This window comes from Spermophilus citellus, assembly GCF_964194105.1.
Source record: "Spermophilus citellus genome assembly, chromosome: 3".
In the NCBI taxonomy this organism is placed as follows: Eukaryota; Metazoa; Chordata; class Mammalia; order Rodentia; family Sciuridae; genus Spermophilus; species Spermophilus citellus.
Genome location: NC_138184.1, coordinates 29,919,482 through 29,944,437, shown reverse-complemented (window position 1 = coordinate 29,944,437; position 24,956 = coordinate 29,919,482). Strand labels below are relative to the sequence as shown.

Below are 24,956 nucleotides of genomic sequence, written 5' to 3'. Positions count from 1 at the left end.
CCAGGCCAGCGCGCTACCGCTTGAGCCACATCCCCAGACCCTGTAACCCACTCTTGGTGTTGTATATTCTATGAGTTTTTACAAATATATGCCATGTGTGTACCAGTATAGTATCATACAGAATAGTTTCATTGCTCCCCAAATCTTCTGTGCTCTGCTTATTCATCTCTTTCTTTATGTAGCCCCAGCAGCCACTGATCCTTTTACTATCTCCTCAATTTTGCCTTTTTCCAGAATGTCATATATTGGATTCATACCACATGCAGCCTTTTCAGACTGGCTCCTTTCACTTAGCAATATGCATTTATTGCCATGTCTCTTCATGGCTCAATAGCTCATTTCCATTTTGCATTCTCACCAACAATGAATGAAGAGTACCTGTTGCTCTACATCCTGGTTAGCATTTGAAGCTTCCAGTGTTGTGGATTTAATAAGTGTGTAGTGGTATCTCATGTCTAGTTTTGCCTGTATTCTTCAAAAAATGCCTGTGGCATGACAAGAAAAGCTGAGGAACCAGCGTAGATTAGGGGATGTGAAACAGAGGTGACAATTAGATGACACCATGGTCCTGGACTGCATCTTGTCCAGGGGGGAAAGTGCCAGAAAAGGCATTATTGGGACAGTTGACAAAACTGGAATAGCAAATATAGACTAGATGTTGAGTTTTCTGATTTATCTTTCCATCCCCCCCGCCCAGTGCTGGGGATCAAACCCACAGCATTGTACAGGTTAGGTAGATGTTTCTCACTGAGCTAAACCCCCAACTCCCAGATTGTGAATCTTAGTGAATGGTGTTTAAGAGTTTGTTTTTGTATTTTATCGTTGTTCTATTCTTACTGTGAATTATTTCTAAACTAGTTTTATTATTATTCTTTTGGGAACTGGGGCACTTGTCTAGCATGCTCAAGGTCCTGGATTTGATCTGCACCCAAAAAAAAAAAAAAAAAAGATTTTTTAAAAGTGCTGCTTTTAACATTCCTCTCATATCTTTCCATGCACTCGCAAAAGTTTCTCAAAATTATATTCTGAAAAGTGGAGTGGCAGTCATAAGGCGTGCACATCTTTAACTTGACTAGCTACACAGCTTACAAAGTGCCTTGTCATCCTTCCTAACTTTATATATGCAACCTCTCTAAAACTGAGGTCGATGGCAGCACTCTTCAAAGTATAGTTCGCAAAACCTTAGCATTAGCCTCACCGGGATGCTCGTTAGAAATGCAAATCCTCAGCACCCCCGCTCCCCAGAATTGCTGAATCAAAATTCTGGGAGCGCGGTCCAAGAATCAGTCTTTCAAGTGATTATACAAGTTTAAGTAGCAGTCATCTATGATGCTGTAGGGCCGCATCTGGCTTGCCAACAGCAACCTCCAAAAAATGAACAGTAAAGCGCGGGAACCTACATTGGGAATGCGCCAGAACCAGTGAACTGAGCACCTTCCCTAAAGCACCCTTTCCACGCGGTAGCTGTCGCCCAGATCCCCAGGAGAAGTGGGGAGTGGCGGCCGGACGGGGCGGGCCGGCGGCCTGGGTCCCCGCCTCCCAAGCACTCGGCCTGCTGCGTCGCGCGGTCCTCCTCCTTCCTTTCCTTCTTTCTCCCTTCTTTCCTTCCTTCCTTCCTTCCTTCCGTCGGGTGCCATGGAGCTAGGGCGCCGGGCGGCCGCGGCGCTGCTGGCGCTTCTGTGCGCAGGCTGTGCGTGGCGCACGGGGCGCGCCCAATACGAACACTACAGTTTCCGCAGCTTCCCGCGCGACGAGCTGATGCCACTCGAGTCGGCCTACCGGCACGCGCTGGACCAGTACAGCGGCGAGCACTGGGCTGAGAGCGTGGGCTACCTGGAGATCAGCCTGCGGCTGCACCGCCTGCTGCGCGACAGCGAGGCCTTCTGCCACCGCAACTGCAGCTCGGTGCCCCAGCCGGAGCCCGCCGCCGGCCTCGCCCGCTACCCAGAGCTGCGCCTGTTCGGGGGCCTGCTGCGCCGCGCGCACTGCCTCAAGCGCTGCAAGCAAGGCCTGCCGGCCTTCCGCCAGTCGCAGCCCAGCCGCGAAGTACTGGCGGACTTCCAGCGCCGAGAACCCTACAAGTTTCTTCAGTTCGCCTACTTCAAGGCAAGTCCGCCTAGCCCCGAGGCTCGGCCCCGCCCCAGGCTCGAGCCCCGCCCCCAGGCTCAGGCCCCGCCCCTCACCCTGGGCCACGTTCCACCTCGGGTTCTTGACCCCGCTCTCACCCACTCAGTGGTGCCACCAGTCGCCTCCAAATCCAGCCCATCCTTCTTCTTAAGGAGATGAAAATACCTTTCCTGAAGCGTTTTTCTAAGGTAGAGGGTACCAAAGACGTAGAACAGTGTTTGGCACCCAACAAAAACGCCTGATGAATGTTACCTATTATTTGAGGACAGACTTTTCTGTATATACCATTTAAGTGGACTTTTTAAAATTGAGTTAGAACTTGCCCTAGTAAAGGGGAAGGTGACCCGAGGAGCTAGCAAGTGTCTCTTACACAGGAGGAATTGAGACTAGGGTGGGGCAACGACTCTCGCAGGACATGTCTCTGCTTAGAGGTGTTTGCGTGGTGATTCATCAGGGCTGACCCCTGGGCTTGCTCTCTCATCTAAAATTTAACACAGCTCACTGCCTTCTTTTTTATGGCTGCTTAAATTCGGTCTGTGATTGCTGGCTAAAAATAGCCACAAATTGCAATTCTCTGTCCTTTGAGTCCTTACTTTGGGGACCCACCAAGTTTTAAGAATGGACTGAATTTCAGGTTACTGGATAGTGCAACTTGGTAGGACCTCATAAGGTTTGGCCAAGAGGACACCCCTAAAGCCCTGTTTTTTTTGTTTTGTTTTGTTTTGTTTTTTTCTGCTTGAAAAAGATTTTTAGGGGGATATATTGCATTTATTTTAATGACTATAAAAACAGCTTCAGGGCATATCGCAGACACCAGAGATATAGGTGTTTTTTGCTTTGTTTTTGAGTCTTTGGATTATAAATTCTGTTTTTTATATTTCCACTGAGACAGAGCTACATGTGTGTTATATTCATATGTGCAGTAACATAATACCCCTCAAGAAAAAGTTTAGTTGTAGTTTTATATAAAGTATCAGTTTTGTGAATATTTGTCCTGGCAATAAAAAACAGTTTTAAAATAGAAGGGGAGGGGATGAGATTAATAAAATTCCACAGTGTTGAAAGTGACAGCTAGTTCACACTATTTTTTTTTGTTTCGTTTTTTGGTACTAGGGATTGAACCCAGGGGCGCTTAACCACTGAGCTATATTCCCAACCCTTTTTATTTTTTATTTTGAGACAGGGCCTTCCTAATTTGTTGAGGCTGGCCCTGAACTTGAGATCCTCCTGCCTTAACCTCTCAAGTCTCTGAAATTATAGATGTGCTTCACCATGCCTGGCATCACATGATTTTTTTTAAGCTAAAAAAAGATTTTCTACTTCTTTTTTGTATAGTTTTTTAGCAGATACAGCCTGAACCAAATTTAAATCACACAATCAATGTGAAAACATTTTTTTTTTTTAAACCTGGAGAATAGTAGAAGCTATGACTTCTTATACAGATGAACTTTTGTGGGGAGTTATACCTGGGATTGAACCCAGGGACACATAACCACTGAGCCACATTCCCAGCCCTTTTCTGTATTTAATTTAGAGACAGGGTCGAGTTGAGTTGCTTAGGGCCTCACTAAATTGCTGAAGCTAGCTTTGAACTCGTGACCCTCCTGCCTCAGCCTCCTGAGCTGCTGGGATTATAGGCCTGCGTCAACATACCCACTAATATACAGAAGAAGTGATAGTGGGAACAGGAGAGAGCATTTAATGTTACATGAATGTAAGGCATGGGTTTTTTCCATCATGGCAGCCTGCAGAGCTTAGGATGTTTGTAACAACGCTTTAAAACCCCTTGAGGCCTTGTAACAATCACTTAAAAGTTAGTAGAGTACTATCTGTCTTAGCACTGTAAGATTTCTTGTTGGTCAGGGAAAGTTAAGAATTTTATTAATAAACATGAATGTTCACTCCATTTATTTCAACTGAAGATATAACTCAAAAAATGATTTTTTTTTTGGTAGAGACATTGATTATTTTTTTCCCTCAATGATATTTGCATTTTTGAACTTTTTATTTTTTATTTTTGTACCAGGGATTGAACCCAGGGTTGCTTAACCACTGAGCCACATCCCTAGCCCTTTTTTATGATTTATTTTGAGACAAGGTTTTACTGAGTCTTTAGGGGCTTGCTAAGTTGCAAGTCTCAAACTTGCAATCTTCCTGCCTCAGCCTCCCCAGCTTCTGGGATTAATAGGCATGTGCCATTGCAACCAGCACATTCTTGAACTCTTTATGGGTGGGAAAAAAATTATTGGTTGCAGGCACACGCACTCCACCTGTCACCTGAAGGCTGGCAGTAGGTGGTGCTGCCTGCTGGGGCAGGACTTGGGTCAATGTGACTGTGCTGTTCTGATTCATAGGTCTGTTTTGGCAATTAAGGACAAATGCCCAAGTTGGACAAGGAAGTAAGGCTGATGGATTCAGGCTGTTGGAATGAGGTGATGTGGCTTGGATGTGTGATTTTGTAGGAAAAAGGCCCTGCTGTTTACCCTGCAACTACCATCGGTTTCATGTGACCAGTCTACTTTAGGTCCCTGTCACTATCTGGAAGTTCTCTCCATGGCTGCCAAGATGTGTCTTCATGTCCCAGCTGGCAGAGCCTGAGTCGATGTAAATAAAACTACCCTTTCCTCTTTGGGAGGAAATTCCATTTTGCAAAAGTCAGATCCTAGGTCAGGAACCTTAAAAAGCCCACTCTATGCCCTTTTCTGAGGGCTCTTTGGAGAATGAGACACTAATTTCATTGGCAAATGCTTTTAAAAGGCTGCATTCAGCTCCCTTCCTTTCTTTCTGGCTGATGAACTAGGTTTTTTTCTGGCTGGGTATAGAGGGTAGAGAATTTTCTGTCTGTGACACTCTTTCACAAGCATTTCCATTAGCTACAGGCTACAATTCACTGATATTCTCCAAATATCAGCATTGACATCTGGGAACCTGTCATTGTCTCCAGCCACTGCTTCTCCAATGCAGCAACTGGCCTTATCTCAAAAATGACTTGGCTCTGGACTGGGGTTCTGGCTCAGGAGTAGAGCGCTCGCCTAGCAAGTGTGAGGCCCTGGGTTTGATCCTCGGCACCACATATAAATAAATAAAATAAAGGTATTGTGTCTACCTACAACTAAAAAAAAAAATTATAAAAAATGCTGGGCTCCAATTAGGGAGCAGTATGGTACAGATGTGTGCCATCCTATGATTCTCAGATATCCTTTATTTCCTTTCTCCAAATCTAACCCTCCAATTTCTGCTTCTGAGTGTCACTCTGGATTTGCTGAAAGAGACTCTACTTGCATGCATGGTGACAACCCTTACTCCTACCAGTTTGAGCCATGATTCCAACAATGTGGGGGCCCTCTTGTTGTTCATCATGCATCCCCACAGGGAGGTATCTGCCTCCCTGACTGCCTTCCTGCTTAAAATTCCTCCACAGCACACCTGTTCTCATGTGCCCTTTTGGGCACCACTGTTGACCAGGGTGCTAGCCCTGAATTTTCAGTGCCCTGGACCTTTCAGCTCCTAAACTTTTTTCCTTTTTTTCTTTCCTCCCTGTCAGTCAAGCTTTTTTTCTGCAGCTTCCTCCTTTCCTCAAACCTGCTAGGTTCTCTGAACCGCACAAGTTGCTTGTCATATGGATTATTTCTGCCTTCTGACCAGACACTTACTGTGTCCAGAGACAGGGAAACTCAGAGCTAGCTGGTTGCTGCTTCATATGTTTATTTTTTGCAGCGCTGGGATTGAAACCAGGGCCTCATACATGCCAGGCAAGCACTCTTCCACTGAGCTATACTCCCTGGCTTCTGCTTCAAAGAGAAAGAGCTGGGCACAGTGGCAGATCCTATAGACCCAGCAACTCGAGAGACCCAGGCAGGAGACGTGAGTTTAAGGCCAGCCTCAGCAACTAGCAAGACCCTCAGCAACTTAGTAAGACCCTGTCTCAAAATTTAAAAATTTATAAAAGGGCTGGGGATGGAGTTCAGGGATAAAGCACCCTTGGGTTCAATCCCCAGTGCCAAAAATAAGTAAGTAAGTAAATAAATAAATAAAACTTATAATAAATAAATAAAATAAAACAAGATAGAGAGAAAAAGGAACATATGAATTAATTTTATGAAAGTGTCCTATAGCCATAATGTCATTATGTTCAAATCCTGGATACTTACTATGTCCTGCCTTGTCCCAGGATCCGTACCAGGGCCCAAGAATGCAGACTTGAGTGGCACACAACTGTGTCCTCCAAGGATTGAAAGGGAGAGGGGAGACAGACGTATTATCTGAGAATATGGGAAGGTGTGAAAAGTGGGAATAACACAAAAGAGAGGCTCTTAATTAAGGTTGCTGGGAGAAAGGGAGAACTTATTCAAGCGTATTGTTTATAAAGGCAGGGATTTTTTTCCCTTGTCTTGCTTATTGTTAAAGATCCACTTCCTAGAAAGGGTACCTGCCTATAGGAGGGTCTCTACAGATTTTTCCCCAGTGATTGGATGAGTCAGGAGGAGGTATTTGGGATCACTTGAGAATAGAAGCAGAAGGTTCTTTGTGAAGTGGGGAAAACATTAATATATTTTTCAAGGTTCCAGCGGAAAAGATGTGGTACAGACATACTGAGTAATTTGAAGGATGTTTACTACAGTGGTTACTTACAAAGGTGGGTGTGGCATGTGGGGAACCCACAAGGGACATTGTGTCCTCAGGTCTAGTACTAGTAGGGCATGACCAAGCCTCAGTCAAAGGAGTAAGGGAGAGAGCAATTACCAGAACTTGAAAGGAGAGATTGTATGGAGAAGGCCATCTTGAGAGAATCTGTGACCTTCAGTTAAGGGACATTGCAGCCTGAGGTGGCTGTGCAGGGAAAGAGCCAGGAGATGAGATAACCCTCCTTCAGCCTCCTGTTGGGCTCCTCATGGGTGAGCCCCTTTGGAAGTGAGAGGGCAAGGAAGGGAGTCTTGGAAAAGCCCACACGGGCCAGCCTCCAGGGACACAGACAGGGTGGAGATGGCCCAGCACAGATGGGAAAGGCACTGTAAGGCCTTCCAAATAGGGGGGACAAACACTTATCCAGATTGGCTGGATGAAGTTCTGGGGAGCCCTGGAAGTCACTGAGCCCTTAGCTGGAAAACACTGTTTAGTACCAAAGTCACTAAAGGACTGTTACTGAAAACAAGTTCCTATTTTACAAAACTTTCTGTTCGGCATGCATGCATTCAGCAGTCTCATCTTTCTTCTTTGTACTTAGGCAAATAATCTCCCGAAGGCCATTGCAGCAGCTCACACCTTTCTCCTGAAGCATCCTGATGACGAAATGATGAAGAGAAACATGGCGTATTACAAGAGCCTGCCTGGTGCCGAAGACTACATCAAAGACTTGGAAACCAAGTCCTATGAGGTATATTCAGATTTTTGTAGCGGTTAGTGCAATGTGAATTGTTTAAGAAGTATATCTCAGAAAACAGCTGTTGACATCCAGACAATTTCTAGTTGTGTTGTTTTTCTGCCCGCCTCTTTTTTTTGGTACCAGGAATTGAACCCAGCGGTGCTTAACCACTGAAACACATCCCCAGCCCTTTTTTATTTTTTATTTTGAGATAGGGCCTCACTAAGTTGCTGAGGCTGGCTTTGGATTTACCATCCTATACTTCACAGGGCTGGGGATATAGCTCATTTGGCAGAGTGCTCGTCTCCCATGCACAGGGCCCTGGGTTCAAGCCCCAAACTCCCCCGCCCCTCCCAACACACAAAATCCATCTGCTTCAGCCTCCAGAGCTGCTGGATTATAGGCATGTGTCACCATGCCTGGCTCTAGTGATCTTTCGGGTGACATTTGATGAACATTATAACAATAGAAATTATGGCTTTCTAAAAATTATGGCTTTCTACCTAAAAATTGATCTATTTAAAATGAATTTTTACTTTACCTGATTTTAAATCTACCTTCCCTTTAAATTATTCATTTTTGAAATAGAGAGCTGCAGCCAGGTGTGGTGGTACATTTCTGTAATCCCAGCAGCTGGAGGCTGAGGCAGGAGGATCATAAATTCAAAGCCAGCCTCAGCAATTTAGCGAGGCCCTAAGCAACTCAGTGGGACCCTGTCTCTAAATAACATACAAAAAGGGCTGGGGATGGCTAAGTGCCCCTGAGTTCAAGCCCCAGTACCAAAAAAAAAAAAAAAAAAAAAGAAAAGAAAAGAAAAATACACCTCCCATTTTGATGAAACTAGGAGACATATTTTATACACACACACACACACACCATATGTATTAAGGTGAAAATTAAAGTAAATAGAAGTTGACAAATGAGGGGGTACTTAAATCTATGCATCTGCAAAAAGTTCTGATGATAATTAATCATAACAATAATAAGAATCTCTTTTGAGCACTAATTACGGTCAGGGTCTGTCACTTGCATCAGCAGCCAGGGCACCAGGGAAGGGTTAGGACAAGGTTGAAAACAGGGATGTATTGAAAGTTTCCATGAGGAGCCGGCCACAGGTTTCCAATAGTATGATTAGACTGCAAGCTCACTTTTTACTAATGGGGGGCCTCTTAGTTTTCCAGGGAAGAGTTGGCCAGCCTTCTGCAGGGCTGGTGGGGAGCCCACACTTGTCTGCAGCCTCTAAGAGGCAGTCTGTGGATAGCAGCAGGGGTCTCCCAGCTGAGTCAGAAATTTTAGTCCCATGCATTCAGCTCAACCTCTTCTGTGCCTGGTCCCTGACTCTTCAGCCTTTCTGGGCAGAGTCTCTAAAATCAACTACCAGTCTGTAGTGAAGAATGGCTTTGGAGGTGTGATTTCCTGGGGGAATGTGGTCCTGGGAGGGAACTAGGCTCCAGCAGTCTGCACAGGCTTTCAGCTCTGCTTGCAGTTCTGTGTCTTCCCTGCCTTTCCTGGTTTCTGGCGCCTGCAAATGCCAACAGGGTAAGTAGCTCCCTTCCCCCCCCAGACCCTCCCCTATGATCATTTGCCTTTCTTCTTTCCAAAAGTTGTTGAAACCTCTTGTCTGCTGCTTGCCCCTTTCCTATTCTTCCTTAAGAAGGCCATGTGCCTTCATGCATTCCTCATTGTTGTGTTCACTGGGTTTGGGGAGCAGAGCTGAGCTCACCATGGAAGAGTGCTTACCTGGAAGTCAGCTGGTTCCTTTGGTCCCTGGGTGGAGCCCTGCTGGCTATGGCTGGGCTGCCTCCTGCATGCTCAGGGTCTTCCTGACTACTGGCTTTCCTTGTTGCTGCTGCTGCTGCCACACTGCTTCTCGAAAGCCACTGCCTGGAGTTGCTGCTCATTTGCCCAGTCTTCAGAAGGCTCCTTCAATTCTCTGCCTGTCTCATTTCCAGGGAATTCCGCCTGTCTAGCGGGCTCCAGGAGATCCATCCTTTCTGCTTGAGGCCTGAAGGTTGGGGAAAAGTGCAGGTCGAAAGTGGCCTTCATGGGTCTCCATCCAGGAGCTGCTGAAAAAAAAAAAGTCCACGTGGAGCATCCCAGGCTTGCTGCAAGGCCTGTCTTGGTTTCTCCAAGTTAGCAGGCTTTCATTTCTATCCAGGATCTCTACTTATTTCTTGGAGACCAAGCTGCTTCCTCAGTCCTAGTTATTTTTTTTTTAGTTTGGTCCAATTATCAATCAGCAGAAAGTCAGTCAAGTCTCCGCTCTTGGGCACCTGGTTACCTTCCCAGTAGCTGGTGCTGATGCACACTGCTCCTACCTTCTTCCTTGTTGGAGGAACAGGGTATCAGACACCTGCTCTCAAACTTGTATTTTCTCCTTTCAGTTTTTCAACTCAGCTTTTTTGAGGTTTCATTTATTTACAATATATTTACTAATTCAATTTCAATTCAATGAGTTTTGAATTACAATTCAATGAGTATATAATTCAAATAGTTTTGACAAATATATGCAGTCTTATAACTACCACTGTGGTCATAATGTGGAATATTGCCATCACCCCTAATAAGCTCCCTGCTGTTTCTCAGGAGTCAGGACTTTGCCCCAGCCCCGGACTCCTGGCAACTGCAGATCTGATTTGTCACTTTTCCCCTTGTTTTGTTTTGTTTTTTTTTTTTGGTATGGATAATTGAACCCAGGTGCACTTAACCACTGACACACATAAACACCCCTTTTTTTGTATTTCATGTAGAGACAGAGTGTCACTGAGTTGCTTAGAGCCTCACTAAGTTGCTGAGGCTGGCTTCGAACTTGTGATCCTCCTGCCTCAGCCTCCTGAGCTGCTGGGGATTGCAGGCATTCACTACCTTACCCTTTGATTTGAGTTTGATTTTATTATCAAGCACCTGTTTCTTTTTGAATTAAACTGTATGAGAAGTGTACCCATAATGAACAGTGTAGGGAAATCTAGACATAAAGCGAGTCACCGATTGGTTTATGAATCCAATCCTTGTTAAGGATCAGGGTGGCTTCTTTAGGACTAATGAGAGCAGAGCTTGGTGATGGTCACCATTCTTTTGGAGGGGTCATGCCTCTCTCCCTTCCTGCCTGGGAGCAAACTTCATAGCTTCTCTTGCTTTTCAGAGTCTGTTCATCCGAGCTGTGCGGGCCTACAATGGTGAGAACTGGAGGACGTCCATCACAGACATGGAGCTGGCCCTTCCTGATTTCTTCAAAGCTTTTTATGAATGCCTTGCAGCCTGCGAGGGCTCCCGGGAGATCAAGGACTTCAAAGATTTCTACCTTTCCATAGCAGGTTGGTGGTGGGTTGCATCCTAGTGTAAGTGGGACCATCCCCCTTGTGGATTGTCTTCTCAGATGTCTACCCTCTGTCCACATGCCTTCTGAGTGTCTTGAGCTGCCTTTGAGGAACTTTTGAGCTTAAATATTAATGAGTATCTGGGGGAAGTTAACAGTTACCTAGATAAGCCTTCATCTTGGTAAAAGAACTGATAGACTGCTGTATCAGCCCCGCTTGATTACAGATTCCCCAAGGCTTTTGGAAAGATAAAAATGGGTCCCAGGGCAACTCAGTAACAACTTCCATTACTAAGATAACTTGGATGATGGCCATCTTCCAACTGTTACAGAGGTAGCATGAAGAGTATAATAAACACGACTAAGAACATTTTGAAAACTTCTGACTATAAAACAATCTATGCTTCTTCTTTTTTTTTAAGATTTTTAAATAAGGACATAATATCTTTATTTATTTTATTTATTTTTATGTGGTGCTGAGGATTGAACCCAGTGCCTCACATGTGCGAGGCAAGCACTCTACCACTGAGCTACAACCCCAGCCTCCCAAGCTATGCTTCTTATAGGACGTTCAGAAAACATAAGAAAGAAGAATGAAGAAGGAGGGCTGGGGTTGTGGTTCAGCAGTAGAGCACTTGCCTAGCACGTGTGAGGCCCTGAGTTCCATCCTCAGCACCACATATAATAAATAAAATAAATGTATTATGTTCGTCTACAACTAAAAAAAATTTTAAAAAAATTTTTAAAAAATGAAGAAGGAAAGAAAACCTAAAACACAACCCATAGATAGCTCAGATTTCTCTGGAGGCCCCAGACATTTGCTTTTTTCCTTCATTGGGCAGTGTTACTCCAGTACATGAGGAATGGCCAAGAGAGGAGTTCCCAAGGTGGAATGAGGACCCTGAACCTAGAACTGTGCCTTACAAAAAGGGTAAAGAAGTCTGGACCATACCATAGATAAAAAAGAGTATTGTATCTCTGAACAGTGCTCCTTAAATAAGTCTGGGCATGGGCTGAGTGCTGTGTCTCCCTCTGCAGAGTCACTGAGCATGTTAATGGTTAACGGCTCTTCAGAGATCCTGCAGAATGGAAGCTCTTTCAAAGAGAGGTTTGTTTTTCTTTAAGTCATGTTTTGTTCATAAATCTCTTTCTATAAAATACTCCCCCATAAGTAACCCCTTTTATTATAGAAAAATTGAAAAAAAAAATTTTTATACCTATAAAAAAATAGAAAAGTACAATGAATCCCCCGGTAACCACGATCCAGCTTCATAGCTGTCAACTCATGGCCATTTGGGGTTTATCTACTTCCCTTCTCTCAGGCTATTTAGTTATTTGTTTTAATATTTATTTTTTAATCGTAGTAGGGCACAGTACCTTTATTGTTTATTTTTATGTGGTGCTGAGGATCAAACCCAGGGCCTCACACGTGCTAGGCAAGTACTCTACCGCTGAGCCACAACCCCAGCCCTCTCTCAGATTATTTTGAAGCAAATTCCAGATGCTGTGTCACTTCATGTGTAGTATTTCAGTATATACCTCTAAAAAATAAGGACTCTTTTTTTTTTTTTAACATAGCCACTACATTATTACACCTAAAAGAATTTTAACAATAGTTACTTAATCTCACCATCAACTATTCAGTGTCCATATCATCTAAGAAACATCATCAGTAATTTACTATTCATTTGTTTGAATCAGGATCCAAATAAGGTCCACATGTTGTGATAGATTCTAGTTTTAAAATCTTGATTAAGGTAAAATATATATAATATGAAATTTACCATTCTAGCCACCTTTAAATAAACAGTCCATTGACCTAAAGTACATTCACATCATTGTGCAATCGTTACTGTCATTTGTATCTAGAACTTCTTTTCTAGAAACAAATAACAGAAACTCTGTCCCTGTTAATAAATACCTCCCGCCTTCCTCCTCCCCACCCAGCCCCTGGCAGCCACCTTCTTTCTTTATGCATTTGCTTTTTCATTTGACTACTCTGGCTATCTCATGTAAGTGGAATCATGCAGTGTCTGCACTTATGTGATTGACTTATTTTACTGAGTGTAATGTCTTCAAGGTTCATCTGTACTGTAGCAAATTTATTCTATTTTTTTTGTGTGTGTATGTGTGTGTGTGTGTGTGTGTGTGTGTGTGTGGTACTGGCTTTGAGCTACCATGCCTGGCTAATTTGTTATCTTTTAAGTCTCTCTTAATCTATAGTTTCTTCTCTTTTTTTCCACCTTGCTGTTGAAACAACTGAATTATTTCTCCTATAGAGATTCTTACTGTGTAGAGTGTACTGATTGTATCTCCATGATCCTCTATGCTCTATATTTCTTATTTTTTTAATATTTATTTTTTAGGTGTAATTGAACACAATGCATTTATTTATTTGTTTGTTTATTTATTTATTTATATGTGGTGCTAAGGATTGAACCCAGGGCCTCACACATGCCAGACAAGCACTCTACCACTGAGCCACAATCCTAGCCCTCTATATTTCTTATAAATTGGTACTTATATGTAGATGATTGGCCAGGTCCAATTTTAATTTTCTTTTTCTTTGTTTCTTTCTTTTTTTTTTTTTTTTTTGGCTTGTGAAGGGTTTTTGTTTGTTTAATACATCTGAAAAGAATGCATATACAAAGAATTGAGACAGGAAAAAGCATTGGTTCAACACTAATGAATCTACAAGTTTTAGGATTTGGGGAAGGTGGAAAAAGATTATCTAAACATTTTTAAAAACTGGAAACTGCAACCAAATAAGCTGGAAAAAAATCCCTATTACCACTTATGAAGAGTCTCCACAATCAAGACTCTCACCATGATTTTCATTAAAGAATATCAGTGGGCTAGGGGGGCCTCATATGCAAAACAGAAATAAGGGGATTCCCAACTGGTCAATCCCCTTGTTGGTAAATGTTCTCCCACCCCATCCACCACCAGCTTCTTCATGAAGTATCAAACCTGAAAGGATGCCAATCATCCTGCAGGTATCTGTCTTCTAGCACCACCCCTCATAGTTCTTCTGTGTGTCAGGTCTTCAGCTGGGTTCTAGGACCACCACACAGTGAGTTGCAAATCTATGCTAAGTATATAAAACAATGACTGACAGGGGAAAAAATGTTTTTTAATTACAAACTAAATTCATTTGGTGTATTTCAAAAGGTGCAATACTTTTCTTCATTTATCAATGAAAGAAGTTAGAAATGAACCCTCCCCCCCCCAAAAAAAAGAAAAAGAAAACAGCAAATGGCAAACAAATTTCCTTGAAAGTCACAGTCACATATAGAGTGCATCCTAGAAAAGAGGAGGGGCAAGACAGCTGCCACCCATTTTCATGAATTTCATCAAATACTGGATCTACTCAAGGGTGGAGAGAAAAGGCAACTTTCAAAAAGGAGTATATTATTAAATGAGGCATTTACTATACTCCTTCCTAAGAGCACCAGGTGGGGAACACATTTTCTAAACTAGATCTAGGAAGTGGAATGTGGAATCAATTTGTCCTCCTCTCCTAAGGGCTGTCCATCAGTTAATTAAAAAAAAAAAAAGACTAAAAAATAAACCCCACACACACTCCCCCCCCCCAACCAAAAGGGGGGAGGGGCAAAAGTGTCCCAGATTACTCATTACTCTCCAGGTTGGAACCAGGGAACAGCTTTAACAAATTAGTCTGTTACAAAGTCATCACAAGCATGCCTTGCTCTTAAACAAACAAACAACAACAAAAAGTGGTTTGGTTTTTTTTGTTGTTGTTTTTTGTTGTTGTTTTTTTTTTAAACAACAAAAACTAGTACTTATCACTTTCTGACAATACACAATTACTCAAAATTAACTAGTATGGCAGGGTGGGGGGGCATACCTATGGGCCTTGTCTCACATGAGTGCATGTGGGTAGGTGCAGGGCATTTGTCATTATTGCAGAAACGAATTTTAATTTTTAATCTTTAGTTTGATTTAAACATTGCTTTTAGTATGATGCCGACACCAGCTGTGCAGAAAGGACTCTGAAGAGATGTTCATAGCAGCACACACCTGCGGCTCTTCTTCGGTTCTGGAGGCTCCAGGGTAGCCAATATTGCTTCATCAAACACATTCTTTAGGCCTTTCTGTGTGAGTGCAGAACACTCCACATACTTGACAGCCTTCAGATCACGGGCCAGCTTTTCAGCAGTTTCTGGAGTGATAGGCTTCTGTTTGTTCTTGGCAAGTTTCTCAATAGTAGATGGGTCATCTCTGAGATCAATTTGGGTCCCGACAAGCAAGAAAGGAGTCTTTGGACAGTGGTGAGTTATCTCAGGCACCCACTTTTCTTTCACATTTTCAAATGAGGACGGAGAGACCACCGAAAAACAGACTAGAAATACATCTGTTTGTGGATAACTCAGCGGTCGTAATCTGTCATAATCCTCTTGCCCTGCAGTATCAAAAAGTCCAAGAGTATATGGCTCTCCACCAATCATAACTGTGACTGAATAGTTGTCAAAAACAGTTGGTACATATTCGGATGGAAATTTGTTTGTTGTGTAGGATATCAGGAGGCATGTTTTACCAACAGCACCATCGCCCACAACAACGCACTTAATTGTCTGCATTGCGGAAATAGTTTTGTATCCACTTTAAATATTTCAAATTAGATGATCTCAGCTTCTCCGCCGGGGCGTTGGCAGCGCTGCGCGGGGTCTCCTCGGCTGCCGGACAGCTCTTTTTCTTTTTTTAAATGGGTGTTGGGGAGACAAGACTCTTTTACAACAGTACATAGTGTCTGCTGTGTCTCTCTTACCTATCTTTGATACACAGCAGTCCCCTTTACTCATGGTTTCTATGGTTTTAGTTATTTGCTGTCAACCATAGTAAAACACACACACACACACACACACACACACACACACACACACATACATATATTTTGTTACCAGGGATTGAACCTAGAGGTGCTTAACCATTGAGCTGTATCTCCAGCCCTTTTTTATATTTTATTTATAGATAGGGTCTTGCTGAGTTGCTTAGGACCCTGCTAAGTTGCTGACACTGATCTTGAACTCACGATTCTCTTGTCTCAGCCTCCCAAGCCTCTGAGATTACAAGCATGACCCACACAGTCTGAAAATATTTAGTGGAAAATTCCAGAAATAAATAGTGAATAAGTTTTGAGTAGTGCCATAAAATCTGTCACCATCCATTTCCATTACTCCTGGGACATGAATCATTCCTTTTCTAGCATATCCACACTGTATACCCTACCTGCCAGCAGTCACTTAGAAACTGTACTGCTTAGCAGATGGATGCCACCTTAGTACAGTGCTTGTGCTCACATGGCTCTCTTGTGGTGTCACGTCACAAAACCTCGGTCATCTGCCTCACTTCTCATCACATCAGCATGAGGATGAGTTCAGTTCAGGAAGCTATTTTGAGTGGTGAGAGACCACATTCTCATTACTTCTATTACAGTATATTGTTATAATTCTTCTATTTTATGTTTCATTATGGTTAATGTTCCTGTGCCTAATTATAAATTAAACTTTATTATATGCATGTATACCAGAAAACAGATTTTTTTATGGTTTGGTATTAATACATAATATATACATAGGGTTTAGTAGTTTCAGACATGCATGGGAAAGGGGTCCCAGAATGTGGCCCCCCAAGAAATAGCTATGCCTAGATTATACTTGTAAGCAATTTAAAACCTGTAAAGAAGTTGCAAAAGTAGTACTAGATACTCTTATATTCTCACCCAGATTTACCAATTTTTAAAATTGATTATGTCCTGCTAACTTTATCACTCTATCCAGCTGCATTGTGTGTGTAATTATTTTTCCTTCAGAACCATTTAAAGTAGATTGGAGATATCTTGACTCTTTACCTATAATGCTTCATTATATTTCCTAAGGACAAAAATTTAATGTGTATATTCACAGTAAAATTAAATTTAGTAACTTTAATTTAGGTACCTTTGTTCAATCTACCATCCATATTCTAATTTTGTCAGTTGTCCCAATCTTGTTCTTTCTGTCACATTTTCTTCCTTGGTATGGGACTCAGTCCAGAATTATATTTCCTATTTAATTTTTTTTTAAGTTGTAGATGGATACAATAACTTTATTTTATTTATTTATTTTTACGTGGTGCTGAGGATCGAACCCAGGGTTCACACATGCTAGGCAAGCACTCTACCACTGAGCTACAACCCCAGCCCTATATTTCCTATTTAGTTGTGATGTTTCTTTAGTGTTCTTTAATCTGTAACAGGTCCTTAGCCTTCCTTTGTCTTTGTATGCCAATGACATTTTAAAGCATTTAGACCAGTTACTTTATAAATATTCCTCAATTTGGGTTTCTGTCCTGTAATCCATAATTTCCTCCAGGATGTGCTTTTTTGGCTGGGACACTGTAGAAGTGACCTTCCTAGGATATCACATCCAGTCATGTGTGCTGTCTCTTTACCCTTTTATTGGTGATATCTGTTTGGTTAAGGTGTTTTCTAGTCTCTCTACAATTTAGTTAGCATTTTCTTTTTTGAAGTTATTTATTAACAACAAGACTGTAATAGCTTGCTATTCATCAACTTTTGGGTTGTCCAATCATTTGCTGTTACATATTACATTGAAATGGATAACTGAACTTTTTTTTTTCTTTTTTGCTAAGTACAGAGATGTGTTTTCAAAGTCTATAGAACTGGGTTAATAGTTCAAAGAATTAATGTTTCTGTAAACTATTTAGTATTTTAAGGTATCATTTTGCATTCCTACCAGTGATATATGAGAGGCTTTTTCTGTACAGTCTTGCCAATAAAAATACATGCAAACATCCTGAGGTCTTTTCCTTCTAGTTGTGTAAAGGGATAAAAGAGGGGGTGAAGGATCACCTGGGAGTTACTAGGGACCGGGCCTGAAGAAATATTTAGTAGTTGTTGCTATCCAATTTCACTGGCTACAACTAGTCATATGATCCCATTCTAACTGCAAGGGAGGCTGGAAAATGTAGTCTTTGACATCTTTCTATGTTGTATGTTTTCTTTATATATATTATATGTATTGTTTGCCTTATTCTCTTGAAGGTTATATAGATTCTGTGGTTTAGATGTACTGGAACTTATCGACTGGCATTTAAGTTGCTTCTAAGTTTGCTGTTATTATTTCAGGGAAGTAGAGTGCCAGGTTAGAAGGATATGTATATTTTAACATTTGGTAAACTTTGCAAAATTTATCTTCCAAAACAAATTTCTGTTTATTCCAGTTTTGCTTCCACCAATAGAATATAAGTGTAAGTTTTACCACTTTCCCTAACATTGGTACTAATAAATTTTTTAAAATTTGCCTATTATTATTATTATTATTATTATCATTATTTTGCCTTGCTGGAGATCAAACCCAGGACCTTGTTTTTATTTATTTATTTGTTTGTTTGTTTGTTTTATATGGTGCCAGGGATTGAACTCAGTACCTCATGCATGGTAAGCAAGTGCTTTACCACTGAGCCACAACCCAGGCCCTCCAAACCCAGGGTCTTATGTTAGGCAAGTGTTTTATCAATAAGCCACATCCCCAGCCCCCAGTTTAAATCATTTTTTTCTTCTTCTCCTTGTACTGGTGATTGAACCCAGGGTCTTGTGCATGCTGGGAAGTCCTCTACCACAAAGCTACACTCCTATCCCTTTTTATTTTTTATTTTGAGATAGGGTCTCACTAAGTTGCCCACTCTGGCCTTAATCTCATAATCCTCCTGCCTCAACCTCTCCAGTAGCTAGGATTACAGGAGTGTGCCACTTCTCTGAGCTAGATTGTATTTCTTTTCTTTCTTTCTTTCTTTTTTTTTTTTTTTGTGGCACTGAGGATTGAACCCAGACCCTTGAGCATGTGAGGCAAGCACTTTACCAAGTAAACTGTTTCCCCAGTCCCAGGTTATATTTCTTAATTACAAAAAGAGGTATAGCATCTTTTCACAATGTTTATTCACTGTTTTTCTAATTTCTTTTCTGTTAACATACTTTGGCCATTTTTATAGTGGATATTTGTCATTTTTTAATAGTTATTTTTTAGTTGTAGTGGACATGATACCTTTATTTTATTTATTTACTTTTATGTGGTGCTGAGGATCGAACCCAGGGCCTTGCACATGCTAGGCAAGTGCTCATCACTGAGCCACAACTCTAGCCCGTCTTTTTTTTTTTTTTTTAATTGATCTTCAGGAGCTTTGTATATTAAAGATTTTAGTCTCTTATTGTAAATGTCACAAATCTTTTTTTCTTATATTTTTCTCATTTTCATGGAAGGCAGAAGTAGTGTATTAAGAAAATAATGGGGCTGGGGCCACAGCTCAGTGGTAGAGCACTTATCTAGCATATGTAAAGCCCTGGGTTTGATCCCCAGCACTGAAGGGAAGAAAGGAAGGGAGGTAAGGAGAAAGGAAGAAGGAAGAAGAGAAGTGAGCAATGGATATGCTGCTCTGAAAGTTTGTGGATTTTTTTTTTTCAGATCATTACATAGAAGTTCTGGAATGTAAAATACAGTGTGAAGAGAACCTCACCCCAGTTATAGGAGGCTATCCGGTGGAGAAATTTGTTGCAACCATGTATCATTATTTGCAGTTTGCTTATTATAAGTGTAAGTAACTTTCTATGGGATCTTGGGCAAGATATTTAATCCTCAAAGACTCAGTTTCCCTGTCAGCAGAATAGAGGTGACAGCCTTTACCTGTGGTTGCTGAGAGTCCATCAGCCACCTTGACAGCCTTGGTGACGTACCTTGAAGAAGTAGCATGGCTTCATGCTTTAGGCACAGACCCTGGGACCACACTGCCTGGGTTTGAACTTCAACTTTTTAATTTACTGACTTCTCTATGCTTCCATTTCTTCATCAGTACAGCAGCAGTAGTAGTACCCATCTCTCAGGATCATCTTGGGGTTCAAGTGAGCTAATGGATGCCAAATGTGAAGGGTGATCAGTCACACACCGGCACTCAGCCAACTCTACCCTGCAAGGGTTCATTTTCTCTATTGTCATTCCCCTTTCTCCCCAAAATCGGCTCTACTTTTCACACTGTGAGAGCCTCATTCCACCCGGTCTTCCCTGGACCTGAAATTGGAGTGTGTCAATAAGAACATTCAAGTGGACAAAGGGAAGAAAAGGCCACTCAGAGTGAGACTCAGAGCCTGTCCTTTGAGCCTTCGCCTCTGATCCCCACCACTGTGCCGAGTGCCACTTGTTTGAGCAGGGTGCACCTTGGCAATTTGGTTACAAGCACTGGAGGATTGTCGTGGACATATGCAGCAGGAACAGTTCTGTTCTAGTGGGGAAGTAGCAGGGTCCAGAGGTGGCAGGATTCTGGCTGGAATAGATGCCTCCAGTCACGCTGTTCTCAATCAGGATTGGCAGGTCTTGGGGATGTCCCAGGGAAGAGTGAGAGAGGACCTTAGCTTCTGTGGCTTTCCTTTCCTGGTGGGGCTATTTTGTTCTTTGTTGTATCCTTCTTACTACATTCCTACATTCCTTAGGACACATTAAAATCTTTGCCTGTTGAAGATTAAAGATTTGCAGTGCAGTTCCAGGGTCTGTGCCTAAAGCATGAAGCCATGCTACCTCTTCCTGTATATATATGTATATATATATATATATATATATATATATATATATATAGCACAAAATATATACCTGTATGTTACATAACAGTCCATTGGATTTCCATGGCCTTTTCTGAGTACACAAAGCTAGAGTCTTAGGCTAGACATATCCTGGCTCTGGCAGCTCAAAATCTCCCTACATTGTCAAAAACTGCGGCAAACACTTGTAAACACTGGTAGACCAAAACCTCCAGCTTTGCATTTGCTCCCCCAAAGTATTTGTTTTCTGGAGTTATAAAGAGTATACATAAAACTCACTGCCTTGAAGAGGCCTGCTGAGATTGGCCTCAAACTTGCAATCCTTCTGCTTCAGCCTCCCCAATCTCTGGGATCATAGGTACCAACCCGACCTCATTAAGTTTTTTAAGGGCAAGTGTTGTTCCTTAGATTTGAACCCTTTAGTGGCCCTGCAGGCCTTGTGAATAGTAAGTGCTTCTAAGCTGGGGTTTGAAGTTGTCATTACAAGAAATAACCTCTGGGTGGCACAATTTATTCATATCCAAGCTCAGGTCACGCCTACCAACCAAAGCATTGGCAGAAATGTTCTTCCTCAGTTTTAAATTGGAGTGGAATGTGCCAGAATGAATACCCTGGGTCTTCTGTACCATTATATCTCCCCGTTTGCCCTACTCCCAAGGTAAATTCTAACCCTTCAGATCGCTGTGTTGAAAGCTAAGTACTGAAGCAGAGGTGGGAACCCCAGTCCTAGGAGGCAGCAAGACCCAATGACTTTAAATCTCTTCCATCTCCGTCGTTCATCTTCCAAATCTGGTTTAGTTGTAGGGGCCCACCTGTATCTGGAGATTATAGACCCAGGAACTGGGTCTTCTTGCTGAGCCACTTATCTGCTTTGAGCCCAGGATAGTCCAGGGTGTGGGACCCCGCCTTCTTTGGCGGGTGCCAGGGGCCTGAGACCAGCCCATGTCCCCAGAGCCTGAAGTGTTGGGCAGGACTACCATGGCATCTGCCTACCAAGAAATCTGGCCTTCAGGCTGCATGGAGTCCCTATCTGTGACCTTCCACCTTGATTGCAGTCAGTCATAGGCTTTCCAGAGCAGGAGCTGCGAAGAAGGGGCTCATTCATGACTCTAGGAAGGCGAGCTAGAGCTGGGGGGAAACTGGGGGGAGGTTGCAGGACATGGCCTGCTGATTTGCTCATTGTCTTCTTTCCCGGATCCAGTGAGTGACCTGAAGAATGCGGCCCCCTGTGCGGTCAGCTATCTGCTCTTTGACCAGAATGACAAGGTCATGCAGCAGAACCTGGTGTACTATCAGTTCCACAGGGACAAATGGGGCCTCTCGGACGAGCATTTCCAGCCCAGACCAGTGAGTGCCCTGCAGCCAGGCCCTGACTTTTCCTTTCCTTCTCTTCAGCCTGACTTTCGGGAGACTTAAGAGAAAGAGTTCTTTCAGGAACAAACTGGTTTCTGTAGTGTTTTGGTCTTAACATTTTATTGCTTTATTCTGGTTTCTGAATCTGTAAACATGACATATGTCAAATGTTAACAGAAATATTTTACTTAGAAAGTGAGATTCTCTCAAAATCTCACATCTTCACTTTATCCCAAACTTTATAATAAGGCTACACATTTACACGTATATACAGCCTGTATTTTTTTTAAAAAAAATAGGATCCTGCTTCACACACTGTTTTGCATGAAGACTTTTCTAGGCCAGACCCACAGACTCACTTTACTAATATTTTTCAATAGCACCAGGGTAGGTTCTCTTGTGAACAGACTATCATTTAATTTCCTTAATGGACAAACTCAAAGTTTTGCATGTTTTGTCAGGGACTCCATTAATTATGTGTGATTTTCGAGAGATCTTTTCTGGTTTATCTTTGGGATGAAGACCATTGGGGTTTTATATGCTGTCCTAGGTGGTCATAAATACATCTTCCTTCACATCTCATTCTCCCACTACTACGCACATGCTCACAAACTCCTCTCCTTTACCCAAGATGGCTATTTTTTTTTTAAATTGAAATGTATTTCATATACTATAGACTTCGCCTTCTTCAAGTGTATAATTCAGTGGCTGTTGCTGTACTCACAGAGTTCTCCAAACATTGCCACTCTGTCCTTTTAAACATTCTTGTCCCCCAAGAAAGAAATCCCATACCCATTGCCTCCTCCTCCTCCCATTCCTGGGTCCTATAAGCTGTTCTCTGTTTGTCTGAACAGGAAGCAGTTCAGTTCTTTAATGTGACTACCCTCCAGAAAGAGCTGTATGACTTTGCTAAGGAAAATATAATGGATGATGATGAGGTAAGTTTTCATGCTTAGCACACGTCTGGCTGAGAGAAAATATTACTCACGCCTTTGCTAAAGTCACTGCAAGGCTGGGGCGTCCCTGAAATAAGAAACAGAAGGGGACCTTGAGAAAGACAGTTGCTGTGGGTGTTTTAATGAAAGGCAGAACGCTGGCATGGAGGAGCCTGGCTTTCTAGGAAACCCAGGCTGCAGTGCCACGTTTCACGAAGGTGCCATGTGTGGAGTGACGCTCCAGGAATCTGCAGCAGTCACCCAGCCAGCCATCATCTTTTAACTTTATAAAGACACAGTGAAATTTCAATGGCTCAGCACTCTGAAAATACTTCAACTCCCCTTTCCAATTTTTCTATCAGAGTGTTATCTTTTTTTTTTTTTTTTTTTTTTTTTTTGGTAAATGATGTCCTTGCTGTAAGCATTTTAAATCTGATTAAATCTCTTAGCCAACTCCTTTTTTGACTAGTCTAAACTGGTTGTGGACTAGCCATTTAGTGGAGGGGCAGTGAAGCCACAGAAAAGCCATCATTAGGAGTATTATTTAGAGAGATGGGTTTGGGACAAATTGAAAAATGCTTTCTAGAAAAGCTGAGGACCTGCCATGTTGGAGCTGGAAGAACCCTAAGACCCTGTTCTGGTCTGACCCTTCACATTATAGGTGAGGAGTCTGGGAGACCAAAAGTTCTGTGACCTGTGGGGCCAGACCCAGAGGCCCAGCCTCCAGGATGCTCTCTCACCTAAAACTTTCCTGGTTTTAGGTGAAACACCTCCAAACAAGACATCATCAGGGAATCTTCTGTGCTCAGATTTGTGTAGGACAGATCCATCACTAGCATGAAGGAACTGAGCCTCAATTCTTTTTTTATGAAGCAGAAGTAATAATATCCCCCTCCTAGGGTTGTAAGTGGAAGCACTTTGTAAACCAGGATGTGATTTGAGGGCCTAAGTCTTGGGTTGGGTTGAAGCAGAGACTGAGGGGTCACAGGAATGCTTTGGGGCCAGTCTCCAAAGGCATTTATGCTGACTAGATACCAACAATGTTGGCTGCTGTGGTTTGGGAGGTGTGGTCTGGTGATTGAGGCAGAAAGAGACAGATGAAAGGGAGGGAAGCCCAGAGGACTTTACAGAGGGTGGCTGAACTGTCCACTTCACAGAGGCTAGCTGTGGGGTGGGAAAGAGAGTGCTTGGCATGGAGTTCACATGGAATGGAAGCTGAGATACCTTCCGCGGGGTCCGTCCTCGGACCCCAGGCCAGTGGAGAAGACCTGCTTTGGCCCAAGCAGTCAGCCAGCAGTGGCTTCTTGCAAAGAGTTCTGCCCACCAGCACTTTTATGTTCAGGTAAATCACACAGGTGTCCTTTTGTCTCTTACAGGGAGAGGTTGTGGAATATGTGGATGACCTCTTGGACCTGGAGGAGACTGACTAGTCCCGGGCAACCAAAGAGACTTTCTTACGAAGTTCAGGAAACAGATTCTTTGTCCTCCTTTTCCCAAAAGCCCAGATTTTTGATACCTCAAAGCCTTCCCTTTACAAAGTAAAAGGGAAGCCCCCATCTCTTTCACTACATCTAACCAGGGTGAGCCTGTCTTCTGTATTCACACCTATCTTCCTTATGTTCTCACCTCTCTTTCCATATTCCTACCTGCCTTCCCTGCATTCACACCTGTTTTCCTCATGTTCATACCTGTCCTTCTTCACACCTGTCTTCCCCATGTTTACACATGTCTTCCCTTCTTCACACTTGTCTTACCCATGTTCACACCTGTCTCCCCTGAATTTGCATCTGTTTTCTCTGTGTTCATACATGCCTTTCTTACTTTTGGCTGGAAGGACAGTTTTCCATGGTTTGTCCCCCCCACTCCCAAAAAATCAGTATTATTTTTTAAATAAGAAAAACACTCTTAAAGGATGATAATTGTATAAATTTCTTTTGGTCTCTTTGCTCTTCCCGATTTTAATCTCTTCTCCTACCCAGGAAAAAAATGGAAGTAGGCAAAGGCTAAATTTCTCCAAACCTCCTGATGGTCTTTATTTGATCTGACCTGTACCACTTCTTGCACCTATTGAAAAACAAGTTGGGTGAATGTGCAGAATACAGAAATGTGGGTTTTCCCCAACACTTTTCAATCTCCAAAAATCTTATAAGGATTAGCCAACCTCTTTTGAGAACAATTCTCAGTCTTAAAGTCTTAGCGTCATAAGTCTTAAGAGTTGCAAATGGAAGAAAGCCAGAGGGAATCTAGTTTCATTCA

General features: G+C 42.5%; 2 protein-coding genes across 2 annotated transcripts; one reads left to right on the top strand and one right to left on the bottom strand.

Annotated features, from left to right (window-relative positions):
* Positions 1-1,293: 1,293 nt before the first annotated feature.
* Positions 1,294-24,623, top strand: CRTAP (cartilage associated protein). The gene is made up of 7 exons (XM_081284553.1): positions 1,294-2,106; positions 7,352-7,501; positions 10,632-10,803; positions 19,289-19,417; positions 21,614-21,759; positions 22,620-22,703; positions 24,077-24,623. The coding sequence occupies exons 1-7, from the start codon at positions 1,636-1,638 to the stop codon at positions 24,128-24,130; spliced, it is 1,206 nt and encodes a 401-aa protein (XP_081140679.1). The 5' UTR covers positions 1,294-1,635; the 3' UTR covers positions 24,131-24,623.
* On the bottom strand, positions 14,185-15,505 carry LOC308644039 (cell division control protein 42 homolog). The gene has a single exon (XM_081284720.1). It carries the CDS (start codon positions 15,404-15,406, stop codon positions 14,831-14,833), a length of 576 nt encoding a protein of 191 aa, XP_081140846.1. The 5' UTR covers positions 15,407-15,505; the 3' UTR covers positions 14,185-14,830.
* Positions 24,624-24,956: the final 333 nt, after the last annotated feature.